Genomic DNA, 17,479 nt, shown 5'->3' with positions numbered 1-17,479 from the left:
AATCTAGGGTTGGATAAAGGCTAAACATAAGAACTCACTATCTGACAAAAATTGCTGGGAAAATTAGAAAAAAGTATGTTAGAAACTAGGCACTGACCAACATCTAACACCCTAGACCAAGATAAGGTTAAAAGGGGTTCATGAATTAGATATAAAGGTGATACTATAAACAATTTAGTACAGCAAGGGATAGTCTATCTGTCAGATCTGTAGAAAAGATTTATGGCTAAAGAAGAACTATAGAACATTATGAAATATAAAATGAATAATTTTGATTATATCAAATTAAAAAGTTTTTGCACATAAATGTTTGTAGCAGCCCTTTTTGTATTGGCAAGGAAACTGAGTGGATGCCCATCGATTGGAGAATGGCTGGATAAGTTATGGTATATAAATGTTTTAGAATATTATTGCTCTATAAAAAATGATCAGTAGGATGAGTTTAGAAAGGCCTGAAGAGACTTACATGAACTGAGTAGAATCAAGAGAACATTGTATACATCAATAACAAGATTAAGGTATGATCAATTCTGAGGGATGTGGTTCTTTTCAACAATATGGTGATTCAGGCCAATTCTAATAGACTTGTGATGGAGCCATCTACAACTAAAAAGAGAGGACTGTGGGGACAGAATGTAGATCACAACACAGTATTTTCACCTTTTTTGTTGATGTTTGCTTGCTTTTTTTTTCTTTCTCATTTTTTCCCACTTTTTGATCTGATTTTTCTTGTATAGCATGATAATTGTGGAAATATGTATAGAAGAATTGCACATATTTAACACATATTGAATTACTTGTCTAAGAGAGGAGGTGGGAGAAAAAATTTGGAACACAAGGTTTTGCAAGGGTGAATGTTGAAAACTATGTATACATGTTGAAAATAAAAAACAAAATAAAATAGAATATTAAAAAAAAGTTTTGCACAAACCAAACCAATACAGTCAAGATAGGAAGGAAAGCAGAAAGTTGGGAAACAATTTTAATACCTAGTGTTTCTGATAAAGGCCTCATTTCTAAAATATAGAGAGAATTGGCTCAAATTTATGAGCATACAAGTCATTCCCCAACTGATAAATGGTCAAAGAATATGAACAATTTTCAGATGAAGAAATTAAAGCCATTTTTAGTTATATGAAAAAATATTCTAAATCACTATTAGAGAAATGCAAATTAAAAATAACTCTGAGATATCACTTCATACCTATTGGATTGGCTAAGATGACAGGAAAAGATAATGGGTAAATGTTGGAAGGGATATAGGAAAACTCATTGTTGGTAGAGTTGTGAGTTGATTCAACCATTCTGGAGAACAATTTGGAATTATGCCCAAAAAGTTATCAAATTGTGCATATCCTTTGACCCAGCAATGTTTCTACTGGATCTATATCCCAAAGAGATCTTAAAGGAGAGAAAGGGACCCACATGTGCAAAAATGTTTGTGGCGGCCCTTTTCAAAGTGGCAAGAAACTGGAAACTGAGTGGATGCCCATCAATTGGAGAATGGCTAAATAAATTATGGTATATGAATATTATGGAATATTGTTCTATAAGAAATGATGAATAAACTGATTTCAGAAAAGCTTGGAAAGAATTACATGAAATGATGCTGAGTGAAGGGAGTAAAACATTGTACATGGCAACAACATTATGTTATGATCAACTGTGAGGGAATTAGCTCTTCTCAGCAATATGATGATTCGAGACAATTCCAATAGTCTTGGGATGGAAAATGTCATCCTCATCCAGAGAGAGAACTATGGAGATGGAATGTGGAACAAAGCAAAGGATTTTCTTTCTTTCTTTCTTCCTTTTGTTTTTGTTTGCTTTCTCTTTCTCATGGTTTTTTCCCTTTTAGTCTGCTTTTTCTTGTACAACATGACAAATATGAAAATTCATTTAAAAGGAGTGCACATATTTACCCATATCAGATTATATGCTGTCTTGGAGATGGGGGAGATGAAGGAAGAAGGGAGAAAAACACTTGGAACCAAAGTCTTCCAAAAAATGAATGTTGAAAATTTTCTTTACTTGTAGTTGGAAAAATGAAATGCTATTGAGGAAAAAAAAAAACCAACCAAGTTTCTCTGCTGGGTGCTGGGGATTCAAATATATAACTAATAGCTTAATAACACTAACACTAAGCTTAACAAGCATTTTTTAAGTGCTTGTCTTCTAGGCACTCTTGCTAGGTGCTGTGGATATGAAGATAGAAATGAAGTATTCCCTGTGCTTACATCCTAAAGTAATTTTGAGTGTAGGGAACTAGTCTGGGGAGATTATGGTAGGCCTCCCAGAGGTGCCATCTGAGCAGATGAGTTTTGGCAGAGAGTGCTTTGTAGATCTATGGAAAATCATGAAGACAGTAGATGGAATGTTATATGTAGTAAGCATCAAATAAACTAGACTGACTGAAGAGTAGGCTTTAAGGAGAGTGATGTATAATAAGCCTAGAAAGATAAGCCAGATTTATGAAGGGCTTTAAAAAACAAACACAAGAGCTTGCTTTTTATTCTAGAGGCAAAAGGAAGCCAATAGAGCTTTTTGGGTAAGGAAGAAACACAGTCAGGTATCTGTTTTAGAAATGTCAGTTGTGTAGATGTGAAGATTGGATTAGAGATGAAATGCTTTGGAGGCAAAAATTAATAATAAAAGTATGTTTGTAGGTAAAGTAATGAATGTAATAGTTCAGGCAATAGATGATGAGGGTCAAGGTTGGGTTAGGGAGAGAAGGAAGTGGATTTGAGAAATTTTATGAAGATAAAATTGGCAAGATTTAGTGACTGGATATAAGAAGTAAGGTAGAGAGAAGAGTCAAGGATAAGTTTGGGATTGTGAATTAAAGTGACACAAAGGATGGGACTGGACTCATAACAACTTTGGGAGGTAGGTGTTTTTATTAATCCCCATTCACAACGAAACCATTCACTTCCAACTTTGCCCAAAGTGATCAAATGTCTAAATGACCACATAGTTCCGCTCTATCCCTGTATTTTATCCCTGAAGAAAAAGGTTTTTCTGGTTGTCATAGAGTGTGATCAGGCCCTCCTACTTTATTACCTCACTTTCATTGCAGCAGAAAATATCCGAGATAGTATAGAACTGTGCATCAAGGTCAGCTGTGGCAGGAGCAGGATTAAACAGGGTCTTTACTGCAACAGAATGAAAAAAGTTATGCAGTGGCTGGCATTCAGATACTGTGCATTTTTAAACATATACCAGGAGATACTTTAAAATGGGATTTTTTTTTGGTCCTCTTAATTTTTCCATCTCATGGAACACTTGGAGAAACAAGCAGTGAGCAAAGAGAGTATAATCAAGCATTTGGAAATTCAATTCACTCAAGATCATTAAATTTTTTTGAGGAGCCAAACACTATACTAGGTTCTGGGGATACAAAGCCTGAAGTAAAATACTTCCAAGTCTCTAGGTACAGGGGTCCTCAAACTATGGCCCACGGGCCAGATGCAGCAGCTGAGGACATTTATCCTCCTTACCCAGGGATATGAAGTTTCTTTGTTTAAAGGCCCACAAAACAAAGTTTTTGTTTTTAGTATAATCCGGCCCTCCAACAGTCTGAGGGACAGTGAACTGGCCCCCTATTTAAAAAGGTTGAGGACCCCTGCTCTAGGAGCTTACAGAAACTAACTCAGGGAATACAACATGTTCATAGAAAAATATAATTTATGGTAATGTGAAGAAGAAAGTGAAGAAAAGCTTCATGGAGATGGTATCACTTAAACTGATCCTTCAGTGTAATTAAGGAACGTGATAGGAGGGAATGTAATTCTAGCTTGGAGAATGACTTATGGACATCTAAGAAAGTGGAAGATTGGGTAAAATGCTCAGTGGTCAGACCAGGTCACAATCAAGTTCAATGAAAATAAAGTATGTGAAGGAGAGTGAAGTGAAATAAGGTTACATGAAGCTTATCATGCTATGGAAGATGCTGATCTCTTTAGGTAATCTCAGAATTAGTTGAATGATGTGCTCAAAAAATAGTTTCTTGATGTCAGTTTGCCTCAGGGATCAATCCCTCCATAATTTTGTGCTTTTTAACCTCTATTTCCAACGATTTGGGTGAAGGCTTGGATGAGATGTTTATTAACTGGTGGTAATAGAAAGCTAGAAGGAGTAGCTAACACAATGAATAGCAGAATCAGAATCCAAAATAAGTCTCAGTAGACTGGAATGACGGGCCAAATTGAATAAGATATGATAAATTTAGGCCCTAAACTGGGGTTCAAGATATCAACTTTAAAAATACAAGACGTAGGAAATGTTCTTGGACATCAGTTCATATGGAAAAGACTGGCAAAGGAGAGTTCCCAAATGGACTGTCTGCTATATAAATTTGACTGGGGTACAGCAGCCAAAAATATTAATGTTCTTAGGCTGTATTAAAAGAGGTACAACATTCAGAATAAGAAAAGTCTTAGTTACCTTTTATGTTTTCTTTCCCCTCATTAAAATGAAAGATTCTTGAGGGCAGGAACTGTTTTAGTTGCTTATATTTTTTTCCAGCACTTAACACAGGGCCTAGTACAAAGCATGCAATGATATCTATCTAGAGGAGGTAAAGTACTAATCAAACAAAAATGCCGTACATGAAGTTCCCAAACTCAAAAATATTCCCAAATACACAAAGATAAACTGCATGAAAAATAAAAATTATTTCAAAAAAAAAAATCTGAAATTTTGAAAATAAACCTTCTGTTGCAGAAAAGGTTTGGAACTTTTACAGACCCCAATGAGAACGGCTCTAGCTTCTGAAGGTGTTTATCAAATGGTGACTGTGCCGTTACCATACACGTTTATGTGACAAGATTCCCTTCCAGATTCTCTGAGCTAAAATAACATCGCCAGAAACTGTTTATGTTGGGCTGTTTCAGTGGTGATTCAAGTCAGTCTTGGCATTAGGCCTGGGAACTGGGCTGAAGGTTTGTATTGGGGGACATCTGACATGCTAGTTTTTAGAGCTCTATGACTGGTATTGAGCCAGATGGCTCAGTTTTCACCATATTTGTAAAGTTCCCTAACATTTGCTAAAACTAAAAGACAAATGTAAAGCCAAGTGGATATAAGAAGGCACAGTAGTTTGATGTGAAAAATTGTTAAAGAGATCAAAATCAAAATAAAGTTGCCACTTAAAAAAGCTAATTTTAAGTTAGCATGAGAGAAAAAAATGTTTTCATAGAAAGAATGACAAATGTGTAAAATTACCTCCGCTTTTGTGGGCCATTGTCAGGGCTTCCAGAGAAGTAGCTGGAGATATTTCTAGCTGGCAGATAATTACTTTGGCTCGGCTAATGATATCAGCTGCCTTCCTCAGGTCATCAGAATTCAACAGCAAGTTTGCTCCGGCCACGATGACGATAATATTCTGTCCTAGAAAGATATTTCTGGGTGCTTATTTAAGTTACAAAAACAAGCATCGCAGAATCTCTGAGTTGGAAGGGGCTTCAGAGGATGTCTAGTGTAATCCATTCCTGAATAGGAATCCATGCTACAATGCAATGATAAGCTTTTGTTTCAAGACCTCCAAATAGGAAGAAAACATCTTATTTCCCAAGGCAGGCTGTTCCAATTTGGATAGTTCTAATTATTATGAAGCTTTTTTTTACATCAAGCCTACATATGCTTTTTTTTGCAAATTTTACCCACTGATTCTGGTTCTAACCTCCAATAGGGACAAGCAAGGCCAAGTAGGACAAATGTAATCTGCCTTTTAAATCATTTGTTTTGTTCCCCTTAAGTCTTCTCTTTAGGGTAACCATACTTTGTTCCCTCAACCAAGCTTTGTTTGATATGAACTCAAAGCCTGTCACCATCTTGTCTGTCCTCCTCTGGATACTCTCTAGCTCATTAATTTTAAAATTGTTAATGTGGTGCCATTAGTTCACTTGTGGTTTGACCAGGGAAGAGGGTAGTGGGATTCTCACCTCCAAATCTGGACAGTGTGCTTCTCTTAAATTGCATTATCTTTCCTGTATGCCAGCTCTCACAATATAATATGTTAAACCTACTAAAGTCCTAAGACTTTTTTTCAGATGAACTACAATATAGTTGCTCATGTTAGAATTGTAAAATTGTTTTTTAAACTGAAGTGTAAGACATTATATTAGCTCTATTAAATTTAATTTTTATAGAGTCAGAACCACAGATTTTTTCCATTTTATTAGGTTTCCCCCCCAATGTGCTAGCCTGTCATAATTGGGTGTGGGGTTTTTTTTTTTGTTTTGTATTTTTTTTTTTTTTTTTTTTGGTATCTTGTCTTCTTTGAGTTTGGTGTTTGAATTTATAAATTTGACAGGTTACTGATAAAAAATGTTGACAAACACAGAACTAAGCAGAGATCACTAGAACTCTCTATAGGAATTGTTCTAAAGTATTTTATCTTATAATCTGTCCATGTAGGATATCTATCATACCCTTATCTGTGGGTTCTTTGCCCAAAAGAATCTAAAACCTTATAAGATATCTTGGGGTTTACAGGCTAGCGCCATGCCTTAAACACAGATCACTCTGGCTCTCCTTGGATGGATCAATAATAAATTTCAGGCCAAGTCCCACTGGTCATTCTTTGGGCCATTAGTGTATCAGAGTGAATATAAATAGCAATTGTTTCTGCTTTGGCAGAAATCTCTCCAATACAGTTACATAGCTATCTGTCTGTCTGTCTATCTATTTATTTATTTTTACTAGTTAAATGAAGCTGTTTTCTGCTTCATTTCTTACCTAGCTTTAATCACTGATTAGACAATTGGCACTGTCTCAGTCAAATTAAGACCTGTTCAAAGAACTAAAGGCCAAGGTCTCCCACAGCATCCAGGGCCAACTCCAGTCATACAGATGCATTTCTGGCCAGTGGACACAGAGGCTCCGAAGGGGAAAATGAGGCAGGTGACCTTGCACAGTCTCCCTCACTTAAATCCAATTCGCTTGCATGTCATGCATCCTCTCCCTGAGGTCATGGGCCTCTTTGAGAATGAAGGATGAACCTAACCCCAATTCATACACACCCACACACCCACACCCACACCCACACACCCCAAACCCAAACCCAAACAAACAAAAAACTTAAGAATGAAGGACAAATAATAACATTGTAATCCCATAACACTTATGAGCAAATAATTTTTGGATGCTAAATGATCTAGAAGGTGAAGCTGTTGGATTAGACAAACTCTCTGATCCTTTCCAGCTCTAAATCTATGATTCTTTTCAATTCATCACTTCTCTTTCCATGAAAATTAACTACAAATTTTTCCCTCTTCGTATATCATATTTTAATCATTTTTAATCTTGATAAAATAGTAAGTTACTTCTCAATATTAGCACTACTTAATGAATGCCTTATGATTTTGTTGTTATGGAACTCTATCCACCAGAGTGGATCAGAATATGAATGTAAATGAGCAGATGGGGGTTAGAGAAGCTTTAAGGCTTAGAGAGATTATGTGGTTGCCCATAGTCATAGAGCTAGTTGAATATCAGGGGCAGGATTTGAACCCATCTTCTTGACTCTAAATACAGTACACCACCCACTATGCTATACTATTTATATTGAAATTACAGGATAATAACAACAACAACAACAACAAATTCACATAGCACCATATTCAGCAAGTTGTAGAGGATTTATGAAAGGGCATGAACAAGAATTACAAAAGGAAGGATGAGAAGGGGTGGACAGGCTGCAGTTTGAAATAGCAGAAGCAGGATCCACATCATTGAAATACTGAAATAAATATTTGGGTATAAAATACCAAAACTTCAGAGTAACATTATGAGGCAAGTAAAGCAAGTATCATTATTCCCTTTTTGCTGCTCCAATTACTGAGATTCAGTGTGAGCTGAAAAGAGTGGGTCTGGAGTCAAGTTCACATAGAGCTTTAACACTTGCTGGCTGTGTGATCATGTACAGCTTCTCTGGGCTTCAATTTCTTTATCTATAAAATGGAAACAACAATGCCCGGAGTATGTATGTCACAGAGAACTTTGTTATGTGCAGTGTGCAAGTCTCCATGCTAAGTGATAAGAATACAATAATGAAAAATGACACATCCCTGTCTTTAAGGAACTTGTAATCTAATAAGGGGAATATGACATGTACCCCAATACCATAACTTAAGGCAGAAGGTGAAATGTATAAAGGAAAAGTCTAAACAAAGGGACATTAAAAAATCTTGAGTTTACTTCTAGCTGGCATGATCAGGAAAGGCTTCATGCACGAGATGATACCCCAATTTAGTCTTCAAAAAATGGAGACATTTCAACAAGCAAAAGTGAGGATGAGAAAATGTGAGGCAGGGTAAGCAAAAGCACAAAGAAGAGAAGGGAGGACAAAAGAGCATAGTGAATGGCCCATCAAGATGGAGGGAGGTGTGAGAGAAAACTAGAAAAGTGAGCAAAAGTCTAATTTTGGTGGGGATTATACTTAATTCAGTAAACAGTGGAGAGCAGATGAAAATAAGTATGCCTATGGCGAATGTCATTTTGAAATGATACATAAAATACTTTTTTCTTTTCTTTTTTGGGGGGCCATGAGGTAAAAAAGGGAGTGATGATGGTAGGAAAAGAGGTGGAGTTTGTGGGTTAGGGTCTAACAGACCCAAAAGGAAAATCCACTGTTGTTGTCAAACACAAAAGCAAATTTGCATGATGCCCATCATCAATGACCTCTGTATAGTCGATTTAGGTGTATAAACAAATGAAGCACTAGTCATGTCAGTTTTGTATTACAAAAAGTCTATAATTTGAAATATGTTTAAAAATATTTAACAGATAGGCTGTGTCTAATACTGAAAGAAACCAATGCCAATGGCAATACTTAATAATATTACAACCCCAGAATATCCCTGTCTATATGATCTTAGGGGAAAGAGAAATGGGACACTGAAACCTGGCCCATTTAAGGAGCTTGGACCCACTGTCATATGTTCAAGAGTCTGCAAAGGAGATGCTTCTGGGGCCTGGCTTTGGGGTTCTCTGTAAAGATGAATATAGTAAATCACAGAGGCTGTTCTTATTGCAGCTGATCTGTCTATAAAAGATATAGCCTAAAAATAACTTTGAACAAACTAACCAGCCACTTGACAAAGGCCTGGTGCTAATTGGAAAGGAGGATGAAGGATGGCTTAGTGTAAACCCTTCCCTACGATCAGGAAAATAACTCAAAATATATGTCCTCTCAGATCATAGTGATACCCTGAGATGCAAAAGACACCATTATTATTGTCTTAGCGTTTAGGACAGTCTCTGAGGTCCCTTCCACGACTCCCTTTTTATGACTATAGGAATATCCCATCTAGAGTCAAAAGTCTAACTCTGTTATTTGCTACCTTAGGCAAACCATCTAATCCCTTCGGGCTTCAATTTCTTCAGTAAAAATCTGTAATATGTAAGCTGTTAATATGAGAGGGTTGGACCAGATCCTTTTGAAGGTCTCTAGTTCTTTAAATCTACGGTCCTCTGAATTTGAAGCTATCACTAACATACAAAAAGAAGTATTAGACAAAGAAGTAGCTGTAGCTGGCAACTATAAATATTCAGAAGAAGTTTAAGGTGGATGATATATTTAAATGTTAGACTAATGGAAACTAATCTGTCTACTTGTAAATCTGTTATAATATGGAGAATTCTTAGTCAATGCTGGAATTTCTTGGCTTCCCAAATTCAAGCCATAACAGAAATCAAGAGTAAAAATTTAACTGAAGGAAATGCGAGAGTAATTTTTCATACATGTAAGTTTATATAAGATTTAGATGTAAACAGAGAAATTTATAATTTGGTCACTATTCAAATATGGGACCCTAATGAATACAAAAGACAAATTAAAAGCAAATGGTTCATACTAGATGATGACCAGTTCTGATGGATCAGGCCATCCTCAGCAACGAGATCAACCAAATCATTTCTAATGGAGCAGTATGAACTGAACTAGCTATACCCAGAAAAAGAACTCTGGGAGATGACTAAAAACCATTACATTGAATTCCCAATCCCTATAGTTATGCACACCTGCATTTTTGATTTCCTTCACAAGCTAATTGTACAATAATTCAGAGTCTGATTCTTTTTGTACAGCAAAATAATGTTTTGGTCATGTATACTTATTGTGTATCTAAGTTATATTTTAATATATTTTAACATCTACTGGTCATCCTGACATTTAGGGGAGGGGGTGGGGGGGTAAGAGGTGAAAAATTGGAACAAGAGGTTTTGGCAATTGTTAATGCTGTAAAGTTACCTATGTATATATCCTGTAAATAAAAGGCTATTAAATAAAAAAAAATTTAAAAAAAAAAAAAAAAAAAAGCAAATGGTTCCTTCTCTGTACACAGGGAATATTAAAAAAAAATTATTCTGTGTCAAATTGTTTTCCTTGCACTTACTTTTATTCATCCTATTCAATAAAATAGATTTAACACTTAACTACTTTTATAGATAAATATGAATCTAGGCTTACATGTAGAGTACAGCTGGATATTAAAGAAAAAAAAATTTGATCTATGATAACTCAGAGCAGCCATCTGTTGCAGTGAATATAGGCCTGGAGTCAAGAAGATCTGAATTCAAATCCACTATCAGATATTTGCTACTTGTGTGACTCTGGGCAAGTCACTTAACCTTGTTTGCCTCAGTTTCCTCATCTGAAAATGAGTTTGAGAAGTAAATGGCAAGCCACTTCAGTATCATGGCCAAGAAAACTCCAAATGAAGTCAAAAGAGTTGGATGTGATTGAAATAAATGAAGAACCACAAAATGACTCCCAAACTTCATAAATCATAATAGACATTATACCTGAATGAATACCTTAGGGAGGAAATCAGTGGAAATATATGAGTTGATAAAATTGTATCTTAGGACTTTTCAAAGAATATCAGTGGCAGGATGAGAATATATATTTGGTTTGGGTAAAAGTGATGCCCTCTTTTATAGTTTTGGAAGTAAAATATTCTTTTATAAAATGGTATTTAACACAAGAAATAAATACCTTCATTATTGACAATTATTGAAGCAGCTCCTGTAGAAGCTTCTTTGGTCTGAAACATAAATTCTGAAAGAAAAGAAATATTACAAAGTAGTAGATAGAACACAAAATTTATAACATACTTGGACAAAGTTACAACAAAGGAATGAATAAATAATTCGATTCAAACATTTATTAATCACCTATTCTACACTAGACAATGACTGTGCTAAATACTTGGGCTATACATACAAAACTACAACTTCCTCAAAGAAATTACTTTCAATTGAAAAGTATTATTATATACTTTCTACAAAGTAAAATAAAGAAAGCAAATGATTTTAATAGATTCTTTCTCAACGGTGGCCACAAATTTCATAGCCTTTATGGATAATGCAATGACATTACCCTTTTTAAAAAGTTTGTTTAAAAATTGAACAATATAAATCAATACAATTATATATACATAATGACAATTTACATCTAAATTAATTTCAATGAATAAAATATCATAAGACTATTTCAGTCACTGCATTGCTTTTGAGTCCTTCATCAAAAGACTTCATTTTCTTCTCTTCATATGATTATAGGTAGTGAATATAAAGATATACTCCTTTCTTTTACTTCTGATTTTTTTCCTTTGAATTATTTTATACAGATTTTCCTAGATTTCTTTATATTCATTCTATTCTTTGTGTTGCATTAAAGTACCATAATTTATTCAATCTTTATCCTATTATTAGCTATTTAAGTTGTTTCCAACTTTTAAAAACTGTATTATACTACTATGGAAATCTCTGCACAAATAGTTTTTGTTTTTTATAGCATTTTCAGGGTTTATTCTCCAAAGTGATATAATTAGGCTAAAGGTGATGATTATTTTTCTGCAGATTTTACTTAAATACCACATTACTCTCTAAAAGATTTTACAAGTTTGCAATTCTACCAGCAATGAAGCTATCTTTTCTCTAAAACCAGACAAGCTCTGAATTTTACTTCTCATCATTTTTCCCTATCTGATGGATGAATTGGTATCTTAATGTTGTTTTAATTTGTACCTTTTTTTTTTTGTTATTAGTGAAATTAAGTATGTTTTAAACAATTTTTTTTGGGGGGGGGAAATTGCAAGGTTTTATCTTTTGATCATTTATCTATTGTGGTCTGGGAGTTACCACTGTGACTAACTTAATAGTTCCTCATATATTTCAGTTGTTATTTTAAAAGTTGCTATAAAAATTTCCCAACCATGTTTCTTATATTCCTTTTGATTCCTTCAAGTTTATTATATCCTTTTCTGTGGCTAAGGAAAATTTTAATTTTAATGCAATACAACATTATCTATCCTCAATAATTTTTTATACTTGTTGAATTTTTAAAAAGGAATCATCACAATTCAGATATTTTATCCAATTTTCTTTCTAGTTTGTTCACTAATACTAATTTCTTATTGTCTGGTATATTTATTCTATTTCATCAAACTATTTCTCTTTTTTTTTGGGTCCAGCCTTATATTGTTTTGAGATGAACTGCTTTGGAATATATATTATAAAGGGCATGTAAGACCTCCTTCCCTTTTTCAGCTTTTCTCTCCTAAATTATTTTTTTCTTTCATTTACTGAAAAGACTTGAAATTGGGTTTTAATAATATTCCTACTACTAACTAAATGTATGGCTTCAGAAACATTATTCCAACTGTATAGGCCAGTTTTTTTCCCCCCCAATAAAATGAGGAAAATATACTAGATAAGTTTTACATAATACATACATACGCACATATGTGCATGTACACACATATTAATATGCACTTATTGTATATATGGATATATGTGTACACACACAAGTGTGTGCATGTATGCACTATGTTTTCAGGTCTGGGCTTATATGTTCATTGACCAAAGAACTCTCTATGAGGAAACCAACACCAACAATATAGATAGACATCATATTAGTAGTATATAATTTTAAAGAAAACTGACCTGCAATTTATACTTTTAGAGATATGTTTGGGGCTTTAAGAAGTTAATTTGTCAAGGGTTGAAATATGTTCTAGAGACTGGGCTTAAAGCCAGGACTTTCCTATTCCCAGGCTGTTTTTTGATCCTGTCTTTTGATTAATACATAGCAAGCATTTGATAAATGTTTATTGAATGGAACTTCTATGCACTAAGGTTTTTTCCAACTCTACCTTTTCTGACAGGATCCAGTTATATCTGAAATGTCTTTTGCATCTGCATATTCCTATTTTCTCTGCCATCTCAGTTTGAAGCCAGGTTACTATAAACAGTAATAACCTGTTTTTGTTTTACCTCTACCGGAAGAAATGATCATTAAAGAATTAAATTACAGAAACTATACTGGACAAAATACTGAGGGAGAAAAAAAATATTTGGCCAGTAGAGGATAATGCAACAATAAATCTTTTTATAGACAACTTTCTTTTTTCCTCTCATAATAAGAACAAAGAAAAAGATAAAATTTTACCTGTAGAAATACCATTTCGTTTTAAGTTTTCTATATAATCACTGCCAAAAGAATCTTTGCCAACCTGTACCAAAGAAATGATGAACATTAGAGCTTTTACATTTAGCAAAATGCTATGATGTAGTTTTTAGAAAAATTAACATTTAAAAAGGGCATATCTACACTATACTTTATAAACATGAACTAATTAATCCTCTTAATATAAGATGTTAGACTTGATATTTTAGCCCAGAGAATTACACTATGAATTAATGTTCTAGTTGCTTCCTATCTAAAATGAAAAACATTTCATGACTATTTGAAGTGCTGATACATGAAATATGGACTGGACTTAATCAGCTTGGTCCAAAAGGATAAAACTGGATGGAAGTTACAGGGAAGCAAATTTTGCTCTAACATAATAGAAAACTTTCAATCAGAACTACCCACTAATGGAAGAGGCTTGTAGTGATTTTTATCATTGGAGGTACTAAGAGGCCTGATGGACTACTTACCCAGAATACTGTGATATGATTAGAACTATACTTCAGAAAAAATTACCTTGGCAGCTAAGTGGATAGAGTGAAGTAGGGAGAGTTGTGATACAGGAGGACTAGTTAGAAAGCTACTAAAATAGTCCAGGGAAGAGGTGGTGAGGTTCAGAACTACGGCTGTGGATGTCTGAGTAAAGAAGGGGATGCATGGAGAGATGCTGTAAAGGGGTGAAACTGGTAAGTCTTGACAATGGATTTGATACATGAGATGAGTGATAGGAATCCAAGGAGACTCTAAGGATGCAAATCTGAGTGACTGGAAAGATGATGGTATTTGCTGCAGAAATAGGGTAACTGGGAAGAATCTTGGGGAAAAGAGAATTCTCTTTGGATATACTGAATTTGAATTATCTATAGGATACTCAGTTGCACCTAGAGTTTTGTAACTACAGGTCAGAAGAGGGACTCAGCATGGATATATACATCTTCAAATCATTTGCAAAGAGATTGAACCCATGGAAGGTGGCGAGATCATCATGTGATATAGAATGCAGAAAAAAAGAAAATAAGTCTAGGACAAAACCTAAAGGGATACCCAAGATTGGTTGCCATGATTTGGATGAAGAACCAACAAAGCAGACTGAAAAGAAGCAAGTTGGATAGGCAAACCATGAGAGAAAACAAAAATCTAGAGAGGAGATAATGCACAGAAGAATGAGGGACAATGTCCAACAGAACTCAAGGAGACTTAAAATTAAGAAAGGGCAGATCGATAGATAGCACAGTGGATGCAGCACCTGATGCTAAAATCGGGAGGGTCTGAGTTAAAATCCAGTCTCAGATATTTAACATTTCCTAACTGTGAGACCCTGGGTAAGCCACTTAAGCCAATTGCCTCACCAAAAGAAAGAAAAGAAGATTAAGAAAAGGCCACAAGATTTGTCAATCAAGACATCATTGGTAACTTTGAATAAGACAATTAAAGCTAAATGATGAAGCTGAAAAACAGTTTGTAAAGGTTTTAGAAAAGAGTACAAGAATAAGAAGCAGAGGAATTTTTGTGCCTTTCTCAAGGAGTTTAATCATGAAAAATAGAAGAGATAACTTTAGGTTAAGTTTATTTATTTATTTATTTTTTTAAGGATGGTGGAGACAGGGGCATGTTTCTAGGGATCAGAGAAGGAACTAGTATATAGGGAGTGACTGAAGATAAAAGAAAGTGTGCTTATGACAGTGGGAGCAATCTATTAAAGAAGGGAGGAAAGAATAGGTTCAAGGATATATGTAAAAGCCTGGCAAAGAGAAGGGCCACCTTTAAAATTTTTTTAAGTTTAAATTTTCAATTAACAAGCACTTAATTTTTTTCTTTCTACCCCAATTTAAAAGAAAAACAAAATTCTGTAACAAAAAATGCTTAATAAAAGAATGCAAATTCTCACATTGTATCTGAGCATAAGTATTTATTATTCAGTATCTTGAATCCATCCCCTGTCTGAAATGAGGCAAGTAGCATAGATCATCATCAGCACTCTGGAATCATGGTCATTTCACTGATCAGAAAGCTCAAGTCTTAATTTCTCTCTGTAATGCTATTGTATAAATTGTTCCGTGACCCTTACAAACGAGGATTTGGTCATCAAATTGTTTCTTAACCATAATTCTGAAAGGAAATTTCTTCTTTGTTTCTTTAATTTGTTTAAATGATGAATAAATGAGAAGGATTAGTTTCTTCATCAGAGATCAGAGTGAAGGAGGAGACAGTAGAGAGATGTCTCAGGGATATAAAATGAGGATGAAGGAAGAAAAGAGAAATCTGGCTCAGACTGTTTTTTGTTTTTTTTTTTTTTCCCAGTGAAGTGTGAGGCTGAGAGGAATAAAAGGAATGCCCAAAGACACAAAGTATGGCCAAGATGGCAGAAAAAAGGTATTGACTCACCTGAGCTCTCTCCCAAACACTCCTATATACCTTTAAAAGATGCCATAAAACAATTCCTGTAATAGAACCCACAAAAGGATGGGATGAAATAATTTTCCAGCTAAAGACAACTTAGAAAGTTGCAGGAAAGGCCTGTTATACCTGGGTAAGAATAGAGCTCAGACTCAATCCCATGAGCACACCTTGGAAGCCACTGAATCAGCAGCAAGAGCAGCAGCAGCTGCTTCCAGAAATCTCAGTCCATAGATTGTAAGGGGGTATGGGTCAGGAGATTACAAGAGTTTCTTTGCTAGTACTGGCGGCAAAAATCTGTTGCTTTGCCCATATGCAGATCTAGATTGCAGTCCTGGGAATGTCACCAGCACACCAGAGCTTGAGGCCGAAATGGAGTAGGGAAAAGAGTGCTTGAAGACAGTCACAGACCAGAACACAGCTTTCTTTAGATTATAGTTGGAAGAACTGAAAACTTACAGGTACCTAGAAGAATCTCTGAAAATAGCTGCATAAAATCCTTGAAGTTTCAGTTGGTGTATCCTTCACTCTGGAATTATAGTCCCACTTTAACAAAGAGTCAGAAGTCAAAAAATAGACTCAGAAAATAAGTAAGCAATAGAAAAATATTCTAACCAGAATGTTATTATGGTAACAAGGAAGATCAAAACACACTCAGAAGATAACAAAATCAAAGCTCCAACATCAAAAGCCTTCAAGAAAAGTTATAAATTGGCCTCAGGATATGAAAAACCTCAAAAATTTTTTTAAAAATTTAAATAGTATTTTATTTTTCCAAATACATGCAAAGATAGTTTTCAACATTCACCTTTTCAAAACCTTGTATTTAAAATTTCTTTCCTTTTTCTCTCTTCTCCCCCTCTCCAAGACAGCAAGCAATCCAATAATCCAATCCAAACATGGGCAATTCTTCTAAATATATTTCCATGTGGAAAAAAAAAAAAACCAAAACAGCAGATCAAAAGGGGAAAAAAATGAGAAAGGAAAAAACAACAACAACCAAGCAAACAACAAAAAAGGTGAAAATACTATGTTTTGATCCACATGGAGTCTCCATATTTGTCTCTCTGGATGTGGATAGCACTTTACATCACAAATTTATTTGAATTGTCTTTAATGACCTCATTTATGGAAAAAGCCTAGTTCATCACAGTTGATCATCATATAATCTTGTTATTACTATGTACAATGTTCTCTTGGCTTTACTTAGCACCAGTTCATGTAAAACTTTCCAAGCTTTTCTGAAATTATTCTGCTTATCATTTCTTATAGAACAACAATATTCCATAACATTCATATACCATAACTTCAAAAAGGATTCTGAAAATCAAATAAGAGAAGCAGAAGAAAAATTGGAGAGAGAAAAAAGGGAGTGATGAAAGAAAATCTTGAAAAACAAACAGCTTGGTAAATTAGGAGATACACACACACACACAAATACGAAAGAAAATAATACCTTAAAAAACAGACTAGGCCAAATGGTAAAAGAAGTACAAAAAACAATGAGAAGAATGCCTTAAAAAGCAGAACTGGCCAAATGGAAAAAAAGGCACAAAAATTGATTGAAGAAAAAACTCCTTAAAAAATAGAGTTGGTCAGATG

General features: G+C 34.6%; 1 protein-coding gene across 1 annotated transcript in view; it reads right to left on the bottom strand.

Moving 5' to 3' along the window:
* The window catches only part of RBKS (ribokinase), a 132,045-nt gene that overhangs the window by 45,290 nt on the left and 69,276 nt on the right, over window positions 1–17,479 (bottom strand). Inside the window, exons 3-6 of the mRNA XM_012547448.3 lie at window positions 13,457–13,520; window positions 11,000–11,062; window positions 5,224–5,388; window positions 3,061–3,152 (exon numbers count right to left, since the gene is read on the bottom strand). Coding sequence (XP_012402902.2) covers window positions 3,061–3,152; window positions 5,224–5,388; window positions 11,000–11,062; window positions 13,457–13,520 — 384 coding nt within the window. The remainder of the gene's footprint in view (window positions 1–3,060; window positions 3,153–5,223; window positions 5,389–10,999; window positions 11,063–13,456; window positions 13,521–17,479) is intronic.

Source organism: Sarcophilus harrisii, chromosome 2 (genome assembly GCF_902635505.1).
Source record: "Sarcophilus harrisii chromosome 2, mSarHar1.11, whole genome shotgun sequence".
Classification (NCBI taxonomy): domain Eukaryota; kingdom Metazoa; phylum Chordata; class Mammalia; order Dasyuromorphia; family Dasyuridae; genus Sarcophilus; species Sarcophilus harrisii.
Note: the sequence above shows the minus strand (reverse complement) of the source record. Positions and strands in the feature narration are given on the sequence as shown.